The following is a 20,834-nucleotide window of genomic DNA, read 5'->3' on the forward strand; positions in this document are numbered from 1 at the left end:
AAGCCCCCTCACCAATCCCTACAATCATTCTAGAAATGATTAATGTATATATAATGATGTATGTAATGCTAGATGTACGCTAACATCAGATGTGGTCCATGGACTCCCCCTGAACAGAGCAGATTCAGCCTCCTTGTGCTGAATGTTCTGTTCCGGACTTTTATTGGGGGCGCAAAGAGCCAGAGGGGCTCTGAATGCCCATCTCTCTAGGCCTCTTGTTGACTGGAAACCCAAACCCAGCCCTGGCTGTGGGAGGCGTTAGGAGCCCCAGCTGAGGGAGTTGCCTCCATGTGTCTGCACACGTGAATGTGTTTAGGTACATCATTGACTTTATGCTTGCAGCTGTGGGGCTTGAAAAACCATAGAAACCAGCTCCCTGACCAGATTTCCCACCAGCCAACTCTGGGACGCACTATAGGTCCCACAGCCGCTGAGGAGAACAATCCCGCCCCCGTCCCCTGCCCCAGATGCCTTCACCTTCACAGCTCAGAGTTGTCGGGCTGGAGGCGGGAGGTGGGAGGGGGTCCTTTGTCACCCACAGAAGCCACCACAGCAACTCCAAGCAGACGGCCCTGGTAGGAGAACCTTCTGACGGGTTGGTGGTGCTTCTTATGGAGAAGGGGAGCCTCCTGGGATCAGGGGCCCTTTGTCCTGGACTGTCGGCTCCTTTGAAATAGTTAGCTTTATGAAGTTTTAGCCAAAGAGCATCCTGTGATTTGTGATTAATCCAAACTAGGATTGACCAGTCAAACCGGTCAATTTTTTTTTTTTTTAAGATTTTATTTATTTATTTGACAGAGAGAGATCACAAGTAGATGGAGAGGCAGGCAGAGAGAGAGAGAGAGAGGGAAGCAGGCTCCCTGCTGAGCAGAGAGCCCTATGTGGGACTCGATCCCAGGACCCTGAGATCATGACCCGAGCCGAAGGCAGCGGCTTAACCCACTGAGCCACCCAGGCGCCCCAAACCGGTCAATTTTTGTAGAAAAGCCACAAGGAGCTCTTTTTTGTAGAAAAAAGCTCCTTTTTGTAGAAAAGTCACAGGGAGCTCTTGGTCCCTCCCCATGTCATGTCCCAAGCCCCAGGCCCCCTGAATCTACTTTCTGTCTTGTGGATTCCCCTCTTCTAGACATTTGGTATGAGTAGAATCCTAGTATCTGCGTCCTTTGGGTCTGGCTTCTTCCACTTAGAAGAATGTTTTCAAGGGTCATTGTGTTATGTAGTATGAATTAGGAGTTCATTCCTCTTTATGGCTGAAGGATATTTTGTTGTCGTCTAATGTTTCCTTCCACATTTTCTGCATTACTGTAGCAAACACACCCGCCCCCACCAGTGGTGCCCGTGGGCCTTTGTGTTCACCATATCCTCTCCTAGGGCAAATGACTCCCCCACCCTAGATTCCTTCTGAAAGGACTCCAGTGGTGGTTCAGTGATGCCTTCCCCCAACCACCTTACTAGCTCCCATCCTATCGTCTTTCTCTTCATCGTTGGAACCTGTTTTGCTCTGCCTTCCTTACTGTGTAGTTTTATTTGCCCACCTCCCCCCTCAGAAAAATGTAGAGATTTTTTTCTTTTTTCTCCCCAGTACTGCCTGTGTGCTGCCTAGCCCAGTGCCTGACTCATGATAGCTTCTCCATAAACAGCTGCTCAGCGAGTGAAAGCAGAGCCGAGCATTAGCGTGTTGTGTCCCACCGCCAGTCATGGGGACGTGTCCACCTGCACTGGCCTCGTGGACATCAGGACAAGCACGTCACCCCTGCAAGGCAGGGTTTGAGGACTCCAGTGAGAAGGAGCCCATTAGAAGCAAGAGGAAGGGAGGAGGGAGGCACCAGCGTTTTCACATGTTAGGCTTATTGATGGGAAGATGAAAGCATAAGGAGTTCCTTCCATCTGGACCATCCCTCGATTTTATTCTTCTGTCTCTTGGACCAAAAGGACCCAAAAAGCTAACGGTCCTGGGACATGTGGGGTGTGTCACTGAACTCCTACGGGGCCATGAGCCAAGTGGGCGGGTCTGGATGCCTTTTCTTTCTCAGGCAAGAAACCTCTGCTGGGAAACCCTATTTGTTGATTCCAGTAACCTTCCCTTTGTCTTGGGGGGACCTTAGCAGCTCATTTCTGCTGAGCCATATGATATTCAGGGAGTTCTGTGAGATTGTGTTTTTACTTAGTGTGATTCTAAAGGGAAACCCAGGCTAATCTCACCTTCCTGAAAGTGTGAGACTGTTGAACCCCAAATGCTGGCACAGCCAGAACGCGGTCATGAGGCCCTCAGACCCGGCTCTCTGGGGCTCCACGTGGGCGCCTCCGGGTGGGGTAGAAGACACTACGATGGGGGCGGGGAGCCTCACAAGGAGCCTCCAGCTGACTTCAGACAGTTTGTAGGCAGAATGAGTTGTGGGGGTTCCTTCAGGTCTGGCGAGGTCCAGCTTGCGACCCTAGATGTCCCCGGTTGCCTGTGGAATAGAGTTGAGCTCAGGCAGGATTGCCAGGAAGGGGGAAGGGCTGTGGTTCCTGGGTTGTGGCTCTTGGGGCTGGCCCTCACTGCCACTTCCCTGTTGCCATATGCCTTCCCGTTGAGCTCTACTTGTAAGCGGATGTGTACATCCAACCCTTCAGTTCTTCACAGTGTGGTTCAGATCCTAGCTCCCATCATTTAGTACCTGTGTGACTTTGAGAAAGTGACTTAACCTCTCTGAGCTTCCATTGCCGTAATACCTACTTTAAAAACTTCACCATCCCGACAGACTGTTGTTGAGTGCCTGATAAGCCTCGGGCACTGTGTTAGGTGCCAGGAAGTTTCTTTCAGGAGGCTTACAGCCTGGTAGAGAAGACATTTGAGGGGAAAAAAGACCATTGTGATACAGGATGGTCCTTGCTTTGGCAGAAGTACTCACGAGAATGTCCCAGAGAGCAGGCTGGGGGCTGGGAAAGCCCCAGGGAGAGCTGGCTGCTGAGTCCAAGTGTCTGTTTCCTCCTTGGCTCCCCCCACCTCCCCTAAACGCATAGTTCCCCAAACTGACCTGCCCACTTCAGAATCTAAGGAAGAGGAGATAAAAATTTTTTTTTATAAAATAGGACCAGTCCTTCTGGAAAGAGAAAATCTAGAGTCGAAGTCCTCACCTCTAGGAAACCACCTCTCCTCCTCCTTTCTGGGAAAGAACACGGAGGCACAGAAACAAAACTGCTCCAGCAAACAGGGCTGGCAGCTCAGCCGGGGCCCCTCCATGCCTCTGTCCAGGGGAGGGGCCGGACCCTCCAGCAGCTGGAGCGGGGCAGTCGCCGACCTCCGATGGCTGCAGTCCCCACTGTAAGACCACAAGTGTTCTCAGCTGTAGCCTGCCTCGGAAAGCAGCCTGCCAAGCCCTGGTCCGGTGCCTGCTCAGCTGCCGCTCTGGGATGCTTCCAGCCAGAAGGGCTCGGAGCTCACACCTGGGGTCTCTGCCGCCGGCCGCTTCCCTCCTGGAGCCCACAAAAACGGAAGTCTGCAAGACCTTCCCCCTCCCGGGGGATTGGCCAACTCTGGAAGCCTGAGGTGTGCTAAAGGTGCACACGAGCTGCTCTTAATTATTCCCAAAGAGCCCTTGGCTGCCTTACTAATTTTTTTTAAAGGTAGAGGACTGTCATTTAAGCTTTTTTTTTTTTCTTTTTTTAGCTTAATTAAACAGGGTTCTAATTGTGAGAGTCTACCTTTCTTTCCATGGAGAAGTGCTTGCCAACCTGTTCTCCATCCTGTCCCCATCTTCATGGAGTCCAGTGGTTTCCACCTGCGAAATCAGGGGTTACTGTGAGGACACACCTCTGGACAGAGCCACCAGGCATAAGAGTACTGAGGACGGCCAGCCCCTCTCCCCGCCCCCAAGAGAGAAACACAGGTTTGCCCCCAGAGCAACCAAAAACCCTTCACGGCTATCCAAACAGAGGTCTTTGCCATTGCAGGTGAAGATGTTCGTCATTTTCCCTCCAGATGTGCCAGATGTCGCATTAATTCCCTGCATGAGGCTTCCCATTGAAAAGTCGGGGCAGGTGTGATTAGCATTGAAGGATTGTTTTTTTAAGTTTTTATTTTCATTTCATAAGTGTAGTATTAGTTTCAGGTGTACCATCTAGTAAGCTAGCACTAACCTACATCACCGTGTCCTCATTGCGACAAGCACGCTCCTTCGTTTCCGTCTCCGGCTTAACCCATTCCCCTCACCCCCGCCCCAACCCCAAGCCTTGAAGGTTTTTTAAAGGAAAGCCTGGAGCTCAGGTTGACCCACACAAAACTGGGCTATAGTGCTCATTGCTTAAGATAAGAGAGAGAGAGAAAGACAGCAAATCTAGACCCAGATATCAAGAATCACTGGCCAACTTCTCCATTCAACACTAACCCTGCAGCATCCCCCAGAAGCACACTCTGAGGAGGGAAGAAAGGACATCATGAGGCCAAGGATAAGAAGGAAAAACACTTTGAGCTTCTCTTTAAAGCTTCTACATTTGCCAGAGATTTCTGGTAAGGTCTTTCTAGAAGAAAGACCAAAGTACACACAAGAAGATAATAGAGATGCTCCCCCCTGCCCAGGGAGAAAAATAAAAGGCAGTGTAGTCCAGTGGAGGAAAAAGTGGCCTGTTTTTCTGGGCCTGTTAAGTACTTGTTGACCCTCTTTCTCTCTCTGCCCTGAGTAATGACTCTTAAGCCAAAGGAAGCTAAGAGGTTTCTGATGGGTTAAAAAGAGGTCATCCATTAAAGGGTCAAGGCCTGGCGCTCTGGGCATCTGTCACTGAATTAACTAAATCAGTTCAGAGCTTGTGGAGTCTGACAGTGAGGAGTAGGCAGCCAGCTGGGGGACATCTTGATTCCATTACGTCTACTGAGAAAAATTAGCCATTGTTTTCCTTGCTGGATATGTGGCCCTCTCAGAAGAAGAGAGAGGTCAAGGAGCCCTCCTTCAGTGCAGGTAACAAAGGCCATACTCCTCTTCACTTCCTAAGCTCATTATCTGTGGACCTAGTTTATTATGTTGGAGGGCCTGATTTGGTTCCCAACATAGTCCGTTCCACGTACTACTGAGCCGGATTATGGTAAGATGCCTTCTTCCCAGGGTGAATGTTTTGAGATAACAGGTCAAGCTGACTCTGGTCAGAATTGTAGTGGACCTAGGAATTGGCTGGATAACTGGAACCAAGGATCCCAAAGAGAATATAGCAAACACCAACCGAAAGCCAATGAACAAGAGCCCGGGTTAGGCCAATGATTGCATTGGAAAAATCCAAGTAAGACAAAACAATTTTTAGAAGGCCCATGTTACCATGTTAGCCATCTCTTTAAAAAAAAAAAAAAATTACATAACCTGTACTTTGGGCTACTATGTGTTCAGAACTGTATTTTGACATGAAGAATAACACTGGTGTGTAAATGATGGAACGGAGAGCACATAATGATAGCTAGTATTTTTTGAGTGCTGGGTACCGGGCACAGCTTTTGGCTGTATATAGTATATATATATTAATACATTAATACAACAGCTCTATGGAAAAAAAAAAACAACTTATTAGTCGTATTTCAAAGATGAGAAATCTAAGACCCAAAGAAATGACATCACCAGAATCCACAGCCAGTGAGTGGTAGACAATGTGGCTTTGAAAACCATCTTGTAGTCTGTGTTATTCAGAAGTAGGAAGTGTTTAAGACAAGCAACTTTATTTTTAAATTCCAAGGAGTAGCCCTGTGACACTCCCTGGATTTACAGTGCTGACCTCTAGCCCGTGCATAAGATCTAGGAATGTCCCTGTGCGTGCACACACACACCCTCCGTTTTATGGTAAAGGCAGCTAGGATGGAGAGGGACCCAGAGAGTCAGGACTATCACAAAGCCTCTCAACTTCCAAGCCAGAGTTCTCGCCCCTAAAAATGATACACTGAACCAGTGGAGAATAAATGATGGCCATGATTGATTATGTGAGGCAGGAGCATGAACCCTATCTGAATAAGGTAGCACAGAGCCTCTGGAGAGTTTGAGAAGTCTAAGCTAGAAACTGTAGACAATTTTGCTTTCCATCAGAAAGCTAATTGCTGTGTCCTTGCTCTACAGTCTACTCCTTGTCTGGCTTCTCTTCCCAACTAGATTGTGAGCTCCTGAGAAATACAAACACCCATTAGGCATCATGTTCTTTCTCTTTCCTATTAGCGTGGGTTGGCACAAAGGAGACACCCCCTTCTTGGAAGATGGGAGTGGGGGTAAAGATAAGAGATGGCCTAAAAGCCCAGGGCCTCTGCTCTCTTCTTTAAGCATAAAGTAAAATATATTGAATCCTTATGCAATTAAGACACACAAACAAACCCTGGTAGATGGTGTGAGCCCACCAAGTTGTAAGGGACAGCCCTCCTCCTAGAAGGTGAACAGAGCAGAAATGAAACAAGGAAGTGAGTTGTCTAGTTTGTTTGTTTCATTCTGAGCTCGGAGATTATTCCTGGCTGCGAGTCTCCCTCTTTTTGTAAGAGAACTCTTTGCTGATGCTTGGAAAGCATGCGGGATCTTGACGCTGCCCTTGAAGAAGGGATCATTTCCTTACCCATCGGCTCGCAACAGTGTGGTTCCTGCTCATGATCAGGTCTTCCCGGTGTGTTAGAGCCCAGGACAACCCAGTCCCAGGATGAGTCTTCCAGGCCTCTGCCTGGCCCCTGACCTCTCTCCACTGGGCTTGCTTTATCTGTGGAAGGAGGACATGGGAGCAGATGGCTGCTGGAATTTTTGTCCAGTGCCCCCCTCTCACCCCAGTAGAAGCAGGAAGTTAACTCAGAGGTCATTAAGAGGCTTGGTGACTCAGCCTCAGGGACAGGAGGAAGACAGGCTCCCTGAAGTCCTGGTCAAGAATCAGAGCCATTAAAACGAGCTTCCTGTCAGGCCTTTATGTCCCATCATCGCAAGAGCTCGTCCACCACCCATGTGCTGTTCCGGCACTCCATAAACACTTGGCCCTGCCATGCCTTCCCCCACCCACAAGGAACAGGGCTTGTGGGGGCAGGGGGGGCGGGCAGTAGCTGTTTTCTGCGCCAACCTTCAGTGATACACAGGATGTGGGATTCCAACAGACTTGCTAATAGGATCCAGTATCCAGGTCTGCTCATGAACTGTTTATAGGGGACCCAGTATAAGGGCTCAAAGGTGGTATGTATTAGCCGCTCTTGTTTGCTCTCCGTGGATAAATGTCTCTCCGCTCCTGTTCTCTACATTAGAAGGTGAGAGTGGAGGATCTGTCATCACTTGGGAGTCACCTGTCTGGGGCAAAAACTGCAAACCAGGTCTGGTACCCACCGTGGTCCCCTCAAGGGTGACAGACACCATGTCAATGACATGGACAGTTTCTCCAAGTCTTTGTTTTCAAGGCAGGCCCCCATGATTAAGGCCGTTCTTACTCCTGGTTCTTGTTGGTTGGTAGTCCGTCATGAGCCGCTGCAACGCAGCGAGGCTTTGCTGTATAGGAAACCAGAGGAATCCAGGTCTCTAAGAGGATAAAGAAGTAGTATTTGTTATCATGTACAGCAAAACAGGAAAGAAAAGCCACTGGGTAGGACGCACAAGACTTGGTTTTATACTTCCTCCTGACAGTCCCATTGTTGCTCATTTGTAAAAATAATTCCACTCATAAAGTTAACCAGCCATTAGTAAGTAAGAGCTGTTCCCACTAATTGGTGGGCCCATGTGGACAGAAGCGTAGAGTAATGGGCCAGGTGCCCTTGATTCCTGCTTCTGGTTCCTTCCCTGACTCGCTGTGTGGCCTTAGGCAGCGCCCCTTAATCTCTCTGGGCCTCACTTTCCCCCAGAAGAAAATTTCCCACTGGTTCTCCTCAGGGGGGTGCTAGAAGATCAAAGAAGCGATGTTTGCAGAGCTTTAAAGATGCCCAGGTGCATTAGAAAGGCCTGATTTAATAGGTATTAATTAATAAATCCTTTAATTATTGATAAACCAGTAGGTTAGCTTTTAATTAACTTCATGGGCCTAAGTCATACAAAATCATAAGGGAATAGCCGGGCGGTGATGATCGTCTCTGTGTGTGCATTTTTGTGTGGACTCACAAAGCTCATTGATGGCTCTAGCTGGGAGCTGGGTTAGGACAGCTGCAGCAAGCCAGGGAGGCTCTCTGAAATGACATGGATGACCTGGGGCCGCCTCCAAAACCAGCACAACGGTGCCCCGTGGACCCTGTTAACAGAGAGGAGGCAAGCTCGAGAAGCTTCTGTTTGCTCTCTGCTTGAACTGTCAGCTGCAGAGTGGAGAACTCTCTGGAGCAGGCTGGGCCTCTGAGCTCTGGGGCACAGGGGCCTGGGGACAGAAGAGCCTAGCCCTCTAGGAAGGGACTGTGCCTTTCCAGCAAGGGGTGAAGGCCCTAGTGGCTAGCAGCTGCCTGCATGCTCAGGGAGGTCGGGGGAAGTGCAGAGATATGAGCTGCCTTTGTACCCGGGGGGCCCCCAGCCTTCCTAGTACCCCCTGCATGAGGCGAAAAGGATCAGGCTTGTGTTCCCCCATGAGCACCTCCTCTTCTTCTGTTCTGGGACCCTGCTAATGCCCCAGTGGAATTCTGTCCTAAAAAACTGTCCGTTCATTCACCTTACTCTCACCCTCCCTTCCCAGTGTTTGATTTGCAGACGAGCTCCCTGCTTAGAGCAGACCTGAAGGAGAGCCCGTGCCCTGTCCCTTATTAGAAAATGTCTACAAGCACAGAGCCTCCTAGAGAGATGCTAGGAGCCAGGCCGCCAGGGACCACAGCTGAGGCTCGGCTTGCCTTCCACTTTTCGAGGAGCAGGACGGAGGAGGTACCGGGGAGCCAAGCCCTCTGAGCCAGGGCTCTCCTTGCTCAGGTCCTCCACCTGGCGGGAAGGGCTTCACACAAAAGCCCAGGTGAGGTATTCCAAAGTGCCAGGTTTGTTTTCTTTCCTTGTGATCAGGAGGAGAAAGCCCTGGAGGTCCACCCATCAAATTCAGAGAAAGCACCTGACCCTAAGTGCGGCCCAGCCAGGCACTGAGCCTGTGACCTGAGCACCAGCCAGGACCAAAGACTGGGACCAATGATAGAATTTGTGGGGCTACTTGATCAAAACTTAGTGGGAGGGAAACAGCAGAACACCAAACCAAGTGCGGGGCTCTGCTGAGCACATTGGCACACACCCGTGAAGCCGGTCATAGCCAAGATGGGTGCGGCGCGGGGCTAAGGGTCCCGCTGAGAGGATAGCCAGCTGCCATCCACAGCATTTTTCAGAGAGGGACGGGGGAAGGGGTCAGGGGAGTAATTCTACACACTTCAGTCGAGGATTTCCAGCATGCGAATAATCACATTTTCTTTTTCTTAAACCCTGATGTCAGCTCTTGAGTTCGGAAATTTAAAAAATTATTTTGGTGTTTCTGTTATTTGCCAGGATTTGGTAAGAACAATTAGGGATCACACTAAGATCTAAGTCCTTGGAGCGCTTCCTTTGTGCTGATAGCATGTTGAGGATCTGTTGCTTCTACCTTAGAAGGGTATTATTGCCCTTTTATCGATGGGGAAACAGGCTGGAGGAGATGCTGTCGCTTGCCTAAGGTCAAACAACGTGGATACATGGACCCTGCATTCACCCAGATGCAGTCGGACCCCAGGGCGTGCGTGCCTGGCCGCTGCATCCAATGGACTTACTACCTCCGGTCTAGGAGGTCAGTGTCTGGGGTCTGTTAGATTGGGCGTTTTTGTGTCTGGCAAAGTTCAGGTGGAATGTCTATAAATATCTAACAGCAGGGGAGGGGGTTGGTCAGAGAGGAACTTAAGGTATTTCATTGAGGGATTGAGCTTAGCAGAGCATCCAACAGGAGCATGAGACTCAGATCTGTGACTTGAGTAATGGACTCTGCTCAGGTGAACTTTCATCTGTGACCTCACGCACAGCTGTCTGAGCCAAGGTAGGGCTTTGGGTCACTTGCTTGCTTTGAGAATGTCTCTCTACCCGCTTGCTTGGGATCAGCACTAAAGGAAAAAGAGAAGTACAGTTTTCCTTGGGCTTCAGAACAAAATGGTCTTTGAACTGTGGACCAAAGAGTCGTAAGAGTAGATGACCTCCTTCCTATTACGCAGACAAAATAATTGTCACATGCTGCAGAGCAGGTCGTGAAAAGAAAAGAATGCAGCCGTTCTTGGAGCAGGTTTTCTTCCAGCCCAGTTCCACGAAGGGGTGGAGTCCTTTGGCCAAGACCTGACTAGTGGGCGTGTCTGGGTCTGGAAGGGGAGGGTTGACAGGGCACAGGGAAATCACTATCCCATCTCTAGGAGGCAAAAATGGGAGTAGGTCAGGGAGTGTCAGGAGCCCCAGCCGAGAGGACTGGGTTGTGGGGGAGGCTAGGAGGAGACCCTAAAAAGCACATGCCTCAATGCAATGCATAAGAGAAGACCCCAGGGAGGCATCAGCGGCTCCCAAGATGAGGAGGAAGCACAGGATTCCTGTTTTACCCTACTTTGGGCAAAATCAACTCAAATTCTAGGTGCTTAGAAGGGGCTGCGGAATGCATCAAACAGAAGCATAAAGAATAGAAATACAAATGTGTATGCACATAACTTTAACCTCTTTTGACATTTTCCAGAGGGTTAAGTAACTTTCTTTTTCTTCCAATGAAAGGACGCGCGCCCCCCCCCCCCCCCGGAACTGCTGCTCTAATCACTCCCAGACCCTGCAGTTTCTTGTTAACAGGCTCCCTCGTGCAAGGAGGAGTGCCCACCAGAACCCCGAGGGCACGCATTGGGCAGTGGGAGGAACTCGCTCCCTCCCACTTCGCAAAACGGCCTCATTTCGACCTCCCCCTCTCTGATGGCAGCCAGCCCCTGGCGGCAGCGTCCCGCCGGCTGCCGGACTCTGGATTTGCTTTGTGCTGCGCAAAGAAGCAGGGGCTTTGACAAGCTCCTATTGATATCTCGAGTTGCCTGCCCCGAAATAAGGTTCCAGCAGCCCCCGCCCTTCTCGGGGAAGCTTCCCGAGCCAGATCGCCTGGGCGAGTCCAAGCTCTTACACATTAGTGGGCAGGAAGTGGAGTCCCGATGGGAGGCTGGGAATTTGACCGCCTTCCCATTTCAGCACTGGAGGGAGGAAGCTCAGTTCAGCGCTGCTCGCAGATGGCTCCCGCTCCCCTCTGAGCGCGCCCCTGCTCTCCGCTCCGCTCCGCAGCTCGCCCTGCTAGCGCCCCCGCTTGCCCCCGCTCGCCCGGTCTTTGGAGGGAAAAGTCCGCGGAGCTGGGCACGGTCTTGGGTAAAGCAACAAAGGCAAAGCAGAGGGGAACAACTTGCAAAGAACTTGTTTTGTTCCCGTTAAGAAACCTGCAGGAAAATCCACACCCACGTTGCCGGGTTTTGAATTGGAGAGCAGCGCGCGCGTGTGTGTGTGTGTGTGTGTGTGTCTCTCTCTCTCTCTCTCTCTCTGCACCGAGAGGCGGAGGACTTGCAAACAACTGTGCGGTCTCTGCTTTGATAAGGAAGCTGCCAGCTGTAGAAGTTAAGCAGCAAAGCGAGGAGGAGAGCCCTGAGCCAAGCACTCCTGAACGTAAACCGCATTGTTTTCTGTCCAGATATTCCAATGGAGGCAGTTGGAAAACCTGTATTTCAGAGAGAAGAAGTTTTCCGTGGAAGTTCATGACCCCCGCAGGTAAGCCAGGAAAGTGCTTTTCTGCTGGGAGTGTGTGGCCCAGCCGGCATGTTATTTGTATTATTATTTTCATGCTGTCATTGTTCATCTTGGGGAAAGGAGAGCGGGGAGAGAGCGGTTGCCCATGGGGAGTGCCCTCCAATCTGACAGTGAAGCTTTGTTTTGTACTAAATATGTCAATAGATGCTGTGGGTCCAAGTGTGCTTTGCATGTGCGCGGGAGTATGTGTGTGTGTGTGTGCACGTGCGCTTGCACGCCTGTGTGCATGAGAGGAATTGGCAATTCTGAGATCATCTCCTCAAGCTACACGTGTTCGGTGTTCGTGTGTGGTGTCTTGGCATGCTGGGACGTTTTAGGGTGGATGGATGGCACTTGAGCGGGTGGTGGCCTGAGTCCTTTTTGGGAGCCTGTGCCAGAGGAGAGTCTGAAGGACAGCTTGTCAGAGCTTCTGAGAATGTTTCAGGGAGAACAGTTGGCATGGAAAGGAAGCTATACCTAAAGTGTGAGCTTGTTTGGTTCCCCGAGCTGTGATTTTCGGGGGTTAGTGTTATGGGTGGGTGTTGAAAGCGAGAGAGTTCTTTTTCTCCTCACCTCACATTGTGTTGCAGGGAGCACTCGCGTAAAAAGCTGTGCTAAGTCAGATGCCAAACAATAGGGTCCCAGTTTGGAATGCAGCAAGCCCTGAGTGGAAGGTTCTCGGGCGGCACATACTGGCTGCTTTTCCTCTCTTTGTCTGCCGGCAGTCCTAGACTTAGAGGCAGCTCAGAAACAGCAGCAAAATCCCCTGACAATGGGCCTGACACCTAAGGATAAATTGCTTTCAGGAGGTCCAGAGAGGATTTACTAGGAAGTAGCCCTAGGAAGATGGTGAAAAGTCAGACTTTACGGAGGGGCCAACAGGACATTTAGGTACCATGGATGCCCCAGCCTTGGCCTGCCAAAGAGAAGGTGGCCTCAGCCGCCCTCACACATGGCCTCTGAGCAGCCCAAACAAGCCTCTTTGCCTCCCAGAGAGCTCTCAGAACAGGATGCTGGCGCCCCAGTCAGAGGGCTGAGCTGGGGCAGTGTCTCTGCTCCTGCCGCCAGCGATAACCCAGCAGAGCTGACAGGCCACCCTGCCCTGCCATGTAATCTGCATGACACAGCCACTCCGCGGAGGGGAAAGGCTCGGCCCACGCCCCTCGGTTCCCACACAGCCAGCAGGTGCAGAACGTGGTGGAGATCCAGTCTGCACAATCAGATGAAGGCAGCGACATTAGCAGAGGAACGACTTGAGCAGCATTTCTTGGGATCCTTGGGGGTGTCTCGGGCTGGAGAGGCTGCCTCTGCAGAGCAGGAAGCCATCTGTGCAGGGTCCTGTGGGGGTGAGACAGACGCTGAGAATAATACTCCAGCCAGGCTTTTGCAGGCGAACTGAACCAGACCAGTCTCAGAAGCGCAAGGGGAGGGAAAAGTTCTTTGTGACAAGAGTGAGATGCCCAGTGAGTCAGAGGTAGAAAGGGGTTGCCTGACAGGATGAAACCCGGGGACTGGGTCATCTAAGGAGCTGTGCCTCAGGACAAGGAGGAGGTACTGCTAGCTTCCTGTTCTACATGTGGGGAAACTGAGGCACACAAGAACCAAAGTCACCTGCTCTAGGTTGTAAAAAGCTGGCCAAGTGGTCCAAGAAGGATTTCAACCCAGGGAGCCTGGCTCCACAAACTACCGGCATCCCTGCTGTGTTTAGCACAACACACTGGGGCCCGAGTGTGGGGCCGGGTGGCACGGGCCATAAATACTGAAGGTGGCCAGCAGCCGGACTGGTCGGGGCAGTTCCTGAGGAGGAGAGATTCTGAGCTGAACCCCAAAGCATGACTAGGATTGCAAGCTGAAGGTCGGCCCTTGAGGGGGATGAAGGCTTCATTGGGCGGTGTCAGAAGAGAGGAGGGAGGTGCCGGAGGCTGGCAGCGCACGGAGTGTGATCACCTCTCCCCCAGGAAAGCAGCCCTCTGTCAGCCTAGAGGCAAGGCGGGCAGGGAGGGAGGCCAGGACGGTGTCTGCCCTGATGCTTTAAAGATGGCTTTTCCGTGTGTGCACCGGGCTGCTGCTGGCACAGTGCATCTGCTCTGCCCTGAGAGTTTCCCCTCCTGCGTCAGCAAGCAAGCGCTCTTCCCACGGCCGCAGGGTGCTCCTTCCAATAACCACCGTGCCCACGGCTGTTGCCCGGTTTGTTTGGAGCAGGGAAGACGAGTCTGGTTGACTCTACGTTGGGGTGGTCCCAGCCAGGAAAGGGGGTCTCAACCAGAGTGATGGGAGAGCAAGTAGGAACAGGATCCTGTCCTAAAGGGGCCACCGGTGGGACACAGTAGGGACGGGGCATCAGCCCAGACAGAGGGTGCGTCCTTGATTGCCAGTCCCAGGTGGGACCATAGAAGGTAACCTTAGACCCCTTAACTCTATACCCACACGGATTCTGTGGTTCCCTGGGCTTGGCAAATCCTCCGTTTCTAAGGTTTAGGCAAAACAGAAGTTGGTGGGCTGGGAAGAGCCTGAAGGGAAAGATGTGGAGAAGAGATAAATTACTAATGGAGCAGGAGAAGACTCAGTGTCTGGTATGGTTTCCAGCAGAACCTTCCAGACCTGGCCAGCCCCTGAACCCTTCCTCCCTTGCCTTCCTTACAGGCCAAGCACCTGGCCTCTACCCACTCATGCTCTCACTCAGACACACTCCCAGTTACTTTCCATTTCTTTTATTTTTTTAAAGGATTTTCTTTATTTATTTAACAGAGATCACAGGTAGGCAGAGAGGCAGGAAACAGGCTCCCTCCTGAGCAGGGAACCCGATGCGGGGCTCCATCCCAGGACCCTGGGATCATGACCTGACCTGAAGTAAGAGGCTTTAACCCACTGAGCCACCCAGACACTCCTTACTTTCCTTTCTAATTCTGCTTTTCAGGGAGAAAAGATAACACTTCCTCCCAGGAGCCGCCATGGGTGTAGAAGCCAACGTGGGAGCTCTGATCAGTTTCTTTTTACTTGTCCAAAGACCTGTGGGGCTGCTGCTCCTGACTCTTGCTGGCTCCTTCCCCATTATCTTCAACTGTGTTCTCTCTCAGAGCTGGCGTTTTCTCCTTTTAACTCAAGTGAGGAATTACTGTGCCTAGAATCAGTAGCAGTAATGAGCCACCAGATTTGAGTTTTTCCCTAAAAGTGGGTCTGAAGAAGACCCTCTTTTTGGTCTTTAGCCACCAAGATAAAATCATGGGAACAGCTCTAGATTTTCTTCCAGGGAAAATGTGTCATTAAAAAAACGATTATTTGAGAGTTTCTTCTAAATTAGATATCTTAGGGGCACCTGGGTGGCTCAGTGGGTTGAGCCTCTGCTTTCGGCTCAGGTCATGATCTCAGGGTCCTGGGATCAAGCCCCACATCGGGCTCTCTGCTCAGCAGGGAACCTGCTTCCCCCTCTCTCTCTGCCTGCCTCTCTGCCTACTTGTGAGCTTTCTCTGTCAAACAAATAAATGAAGTAAAAAATAAATAAATTAGATATCTTAAACCTGAGAACACTCTTCTCTCCTGATGTTCACATCAGATACCCAGGCCCCACCCGAGCACCTTGCCCTGTGCGCATGTGAGCGTGTGTGTGTGTGTGCACACACACACATGCACGCATGCAAACGCATTCTCCAATTTCATTTGCAGAAAGCATGATCCTGTCACTATTTTTTCCCCCAACACCATGGATGTGGCAAATTATGTTGGGACCCACATTTCCCACTTGTTACCATCTGATTGCCTCTGTGTACCCCAGATTTATGCCTTACCTGCTCCATAAATGTGTGTGTGTTGGTGGGATAATGTGGAAGATGGGCTACACTGCTTTCTACCATCGCTCTCTCTTTATACCCAGCCTGCCAGCTGACTGAATTTGAAATTGATAACCAGCTCTTTCAAGGAACACTGAGAGCAGTGTGAGAAGTCCGGACTCCCTCGGGATGTCCCACAGGCTGTGGCCTTGGTGATTAGAACAGAATTTACTTATCCTTCACCATAGGCAGTATTGCCTGCTTAATAAAGGACATTGTCAAAGGCTTTTCCTGTTTCTGAAGTTTGTCTTGGCCCAGTGCCAGGAGCTAAAGCTCAGAAAGGACTGTCCAGTGACCTTGAATGACCCATCTTATCCCAGACAAGACAGAGGCTTGGACAAATTCTGAACCCTAAGGAGCCAGTAAATAAAAAGAATAGCATTATTCATGATAGCCAAAATATGGAAACAACCTGAGTGTTCACAGAGGGATGAGCAGATAAAGACATGGTGATGTGTGTATATACAATGGAGTATTATTCACCCATAAGAAAGGAGGCCATCCTGCCTTTGGCAGCCATGTGGAATAACATGGATGACATTATGTGAAGTGAAATAAGCCAGACACGGGGCAAAAAAAAAAAAGAACCGCATGATCTCATGCATATGTAGACTCTCAAAAATCAAATATGTAGAAGGGTGGTTACCTGGGCCGGGGAAGAGAGGAAACGAGGGGATGTTGGTCAGACGTACAAAGTTGTGGTTATACAGGATGAATAAGCCCACAGAGCTAAGCTACAGCATGGGGACTGTAGTTAATGATGCTGTACTGAATCCTGGAAATGAACAAAGAGTAGATCTCAGGGGCTCTGGAGACAGATAAATGAAGTCATGATCTATGTTCATTACCTTGAGAGTAATAATCATTTCACTATGTGTATGTGTATCAAATCCTCTCATACACCCGAAATAGAATTTTTTCAGTTTAAATTCAAGCTAGCATTGAGTGCAGCACTGGTTTCAGGAGCAGAATCCAGTGATTTTATGACCCACACGCAATACCCGGGGTTTATCCCAAGAGCCCTCCTTAATGCCCATCACCCTTATAGCCCACCCCCTTACCCAGCTCCCTTCCAGCAACCCTCCGATTGTTCTCTACTCTTAGAGCCTCTTAATGGATTGCTTCCCTCTCTGTTTTATCTTATTTTTCCCTCCCTTCCCCTCTCTTCATCTGTTTTGTTTCTTAAATTCCACATTGAGTGAAGTCATATGATTTTTGTCTTTCTCTGACTTACCTCACTTAGCATAATACACTCTGGTTCCATCCGCACTGTTGCAAATGGCAAGATTTCTTTTTTTTTTTTAAATCACCAAGCAATTCTCCATTATATAAGGAGCCAAGAGAAAAGCAAAAAGGAACTATTGGAACCTCATCAAAATAAAAAACTAAAGCACAGTGAAGGAAATAATCAACAAAAGTGAAAGGCAACTGAAGGAATGGGAGAATATATTTGCAAACAACATATCAGATAAATGGTTAGTTTCTGAAATATATAAAGAAATATAACCAAATAATCCAGTTAAGAAATGGGCAGAAGACATGAATAGACACTTTTCCAAAGCAGACATCCCAGATGGCCAACGGACACATGAAAAGATGCTCCCCATCGCTCATCAGTGAGATGTAAATCAGAACCACAATGAGATATTACATCACACCTGTCAGGATACCTAAAATTAACAACTCCGGAAACATAGGTATTGGTGAGGATATGGAGAAAGGGGAACCCTCTTATACTGTTGGTGGGAATGAAAACTGGTACAGCCACTCTGGAATAGTATGGAGGTTCCTTAAAAAGCTAAAAATAGATCTACCCTGTGATCCAGCAAATGCACTGCTAGCTACTTATCCCAAGGACACAAAAATGCTGATTTGAAGGGACCCATGTACCCCAATGTTTATAGTGGCAGTGTCCACAAGAGCCAAATTGTGGAAAGAGCCCAAATGTCCATTGACTGATGAATGGTTAAAATGCAATTTTTATTAAACAATTAAAGAGATAGCCTTTTCCAGCTAGTTTCCCTAAGTGTGTGTGTGTGTGTATTTGCGTATTTGCATGTGTGTACGCTCCTCTGTCCATTTATGCAAGGGCTTTTAGATCTCTTGGGTTCTCAGTAAAAGCTGTCAACTGGTCCCTGGAGTCCTGCATCATCGACATGGTTGAACCTTGTGATTCTTGCTGTCCCAGGGCTTCAGTGACGAGGAGGACGTTTGGACACAGTGGCATTGCGGTGCATACGTGGTACGCATGTCCAGCTTTGATCAAGTCCATCTGGGCTATGGCCATTAGCCAACACCAGTTCTATCTGGACAGAAAGCAGAGTAAGGTAAGTCCTTCTCCAGGGACTGGGAGGGACTCCGTAATGACTAGCCCTTTCATCACACCGCTGGCCTGCCTGAGGGCACCCTAAGGCCCCTGTTTCCTATTTGAGGGATTGGGAATTAGGTGGGTGGGGGTGGCCTTGTGTCCCTCGCCCTGAGACGTGTGCAGGTGTGGACTTGCCTTTCAGTTATGGGAGGGAGGAAGAGGACAGCTCTTCCCGGGGGCACGTTCCACGCGCCTTGATTAGGGGGCTTGGGCCCAGCCATGGTTGCAGCCTCTTGAACCATTTCCTGTAGACAGGTAGAGCCCTTTTGAGGAATTCAGAGCGTGCTTCTGAACCTTAGGAACTTCTCCCGGGAACAAGCCGTCAACCCCTTTATGGTATTTAAACAGTGGCATATTGTTTTCTTTTTGAGAGGAGAAAAAAAAAAAAGCAACCGTTTGCAATTAATAGACACCATCTAACTGTTTAGGATAATTGCTGTGAAAGTGCTTCAGGCTTTTCCAACTGCCACCTCCATTTTTTTTTTTTTTTTTTTTTTAAGTCAGAACTGGAAACATTTAAAACAAAACAGCACCAGCACCACCCAGCCCTGCTTCCCTAAGGTAGGCCTAGAGCCTCAGGCCTTGGTAAACAGTCATCCTCCAAGGGAGATCTGACCCAGCCCCTGTGCAGACACACAGGTGCATTTCCCGGCAGGTGGGAGAATGACGTCTCCTTGGTTCACACAGGGCTTCTGTCAACACTCGGCCCCCTCTTCCTCCAGCCCCTGTCTGCTGTGCTGCCTTGCCTTCCCCCTACGAGCTGTTCTCCTTCGAGAGCTCTCTGCTGAAGAGCCCTATTGGGATGGGTCTTGCCCCTTTCCCAGGATCCTGCTGGCTTGGGGAGGAGGGGTTGCAGAGCCATGGAGGAAACTGGCATTGGCCCCTAGGAGATTTTGTCCCATCATGTGGGCTCTCGGGAGGTGAGGAGGGGGCCGGACCCTGGCTTGACTGGGCCTGAGATTCATCAGATCTGTCCCCTCTTGGATACTTATGACTTCTTCTTCTGCCTTATTTTCTGTCTGGATGGAGTTGCTCTTTCCCTGGCTTGGGAAGGGGAGGGAAGAAGAGACCTTGGCATCTAGTGGGAGGAAGGAGAAAGATAGTATGAAAATAGGAGAAAAGGAAACAATCTTTCAACTCATAATTCAGTTTCAAATCCGAGCCCTTCCTGTGTAGCTGTCACTTTCTTCTTTGTAACACGTTTTTCTCCTCTGCTAAGTCTTCTTCCTGACCCCTTTTTTGGTCATTTTCTGTGAATGGGCACAGAGTGGGGGGGTAGGCTTGTTGTTAGGCATAATGGGAGCATTCCACAGCTTTCCTGGTGATGATGGACATTGGCACAGGGATTTGAAGCCTGATTAGATCAAAAGAAACAGGGCCAAAGCGTTTTGACTCATGCTTTAGATTGAGACGGTGGGTGGGTGTCAGCATTTTGCCCTCGGGTCTCTGGAGTTGGAGGTCCAAACCTTAAAATGCAGACTCCAACCTCTGCATTGTTTGGGAATGGGTGGTAAGGGGTAGAGACCTTGGCAGCCCTCCTGAACCCCACTGCCAGTTCCTCCTGTGGGCAGACCCCCCACACACTGTTAGCACAATTTTGAAAGGAGAAGACAAAGTGTATCTCACCCTTAGCTTAATGCATTAGTGGTTTGAGATCTTCCACTTCCACTGCCAGACTCGTTCTTTGCACTGAGGGTCTCTTGGGTAACACAAGAGGCCCATTAACAGGGCCTTCTTTCTTCCCCATTTTTTTTTTAAAGATTTTATTTATTTATTTGACAGAGAGAGATCACAAGCAGGCAGAGAGGCAGGCAGAGAGAGAGGAGGAAGCAGGTTCTCTGCTGAGCAGAGAGCCCGATGTGGGGCTCAATCCCAGGACCCTGAGATCATGACCAGGACCCTGAGATCATGACCTGAGCTGGGGCTTAACCCGCTGAGCCACCCAGGCGCCCCTTTCTTCCCCATTTTTGAAGAAGGTTTTACTCTGTAGTTGAAGAAGCCTTACCGACCAGGCTTAGAGGGTAGCCCTCTGATCAACTTCAAAAAGTAATTATCAAAGATCATTTATTAACAGGAAGTGCCTTTTAAAAGACCAAACATGTGCCCATAGCAATAGGGAAATTTCAGCTGTCCTTCTCAGTGACCCCTGGGGGACCGAAGGAAATATACACCCAGAAGCAGGAGAATTTTCCCCCAGTAAGCTCTGAATGCTCAGACACTCCAGAGCCCTTGCGTTTCTCGTGAGAACACATTCTGCAATCCACAGTGGCAAGGGGGAACAAACTGTCCCACATGGAAGCCCAGGAACTCTGTTTCCAGTTCTGTGAGCCTAGGCAAGTCTCCGTTGCTCCTGCTTAGCTTCCCCAATTAGAGAACAAGAAAGGAAATGCAGAAATTATTGACTGGCCCGGTGACATAGTGTGTGTGAAATCGCTTGAGATATGTGCTGTCTTTTATTATCAGCATTCATCCACCATACTGTTCCCTGGCCAACACTTGCATAAAGGTTAAGTTCTTGCATAAAGGTTAAAGCTTCCCAAATGAAGTCAGAGAGGAGAAAATTCCCCTTAGGAAGTACGTTACACCTTTCGCTTCTGGAATGTCGTTCTCTGTACAAAGGTGATGTGATCCATCTCTGGTGGGCAGAATGACCTCTGCTGAGTGATGGCCGACAGGCCTGGGACGAGCTGCAAAATATTTCTGAGCAACCGGTGCTGGCTGGCATATGGGCCGTTGCTTCACACCCCGCTGCCCCGGGCCATGCCAGCCATTCCATTCTCTGAAGTGCATTGGCAGGGCCCGGGCCTCCCAAGTGATGCTTATCAGCCCTAGAGACAAGTGCGGTCTAGTGGTCTGAGTCAGCGGGGGTGGGGGGGCCGAGCAGTCTCGGGTTCTTCCCTGGTACTCAGGCATTTTCCTCTTTCAGGAACCTTGTCTAAATCCTGTAAGAACAGCTCTCAGTCTCTCTCTCTCTCTTTCTCC

At 49.9% G+C, this 20,834-nt stretch overlaps 1 protein-coding gene across 9 annotated transcripts in view; it reads left to right on the plus strand.

Moving 5' to 3' along the window:
• The window catches only part of FRMD4A (FERM domain containing 4A), a 622,361-nt gene that overhangs the window by 547,054 nt on the left and 54,473 nt on the right, over nucleotides 1-20,834 (plus strand). For all 9 annotated transcript variants that reach the window (XM_047739601.1, XM_047739605.1, XM_047739603.1 and 6 more), the window contains exons 12-13: nucleotides 11,563-11,639; nucleotides 17,673-17,811. In XM_047739601.1, the coding sequence (XP_047595557.1) occupies nucleotides 11,563-11,639; nucleotides 17,673-17,811 (216 nt within the window). The remainder of the gene's footprint in view (nucleotides 1-11,562; nucleotides 11,640-17,672; nucleotides 17,812-20,834) is intronic.

The sequence above is a fragment of the Lutra lutra genome, chromosome 8 (genome assembly GCF_902655055.1).
Source record: "Lutra lutra chromosome 8, mLutLut1.2, whole genome shotgun sequence".
NCBI classification, from domain to species: Eukaryota; Metazoa; Chordata; class Mammalia; order Carnivora; family Mustelidae; genus Lutra; species Lutra lutra.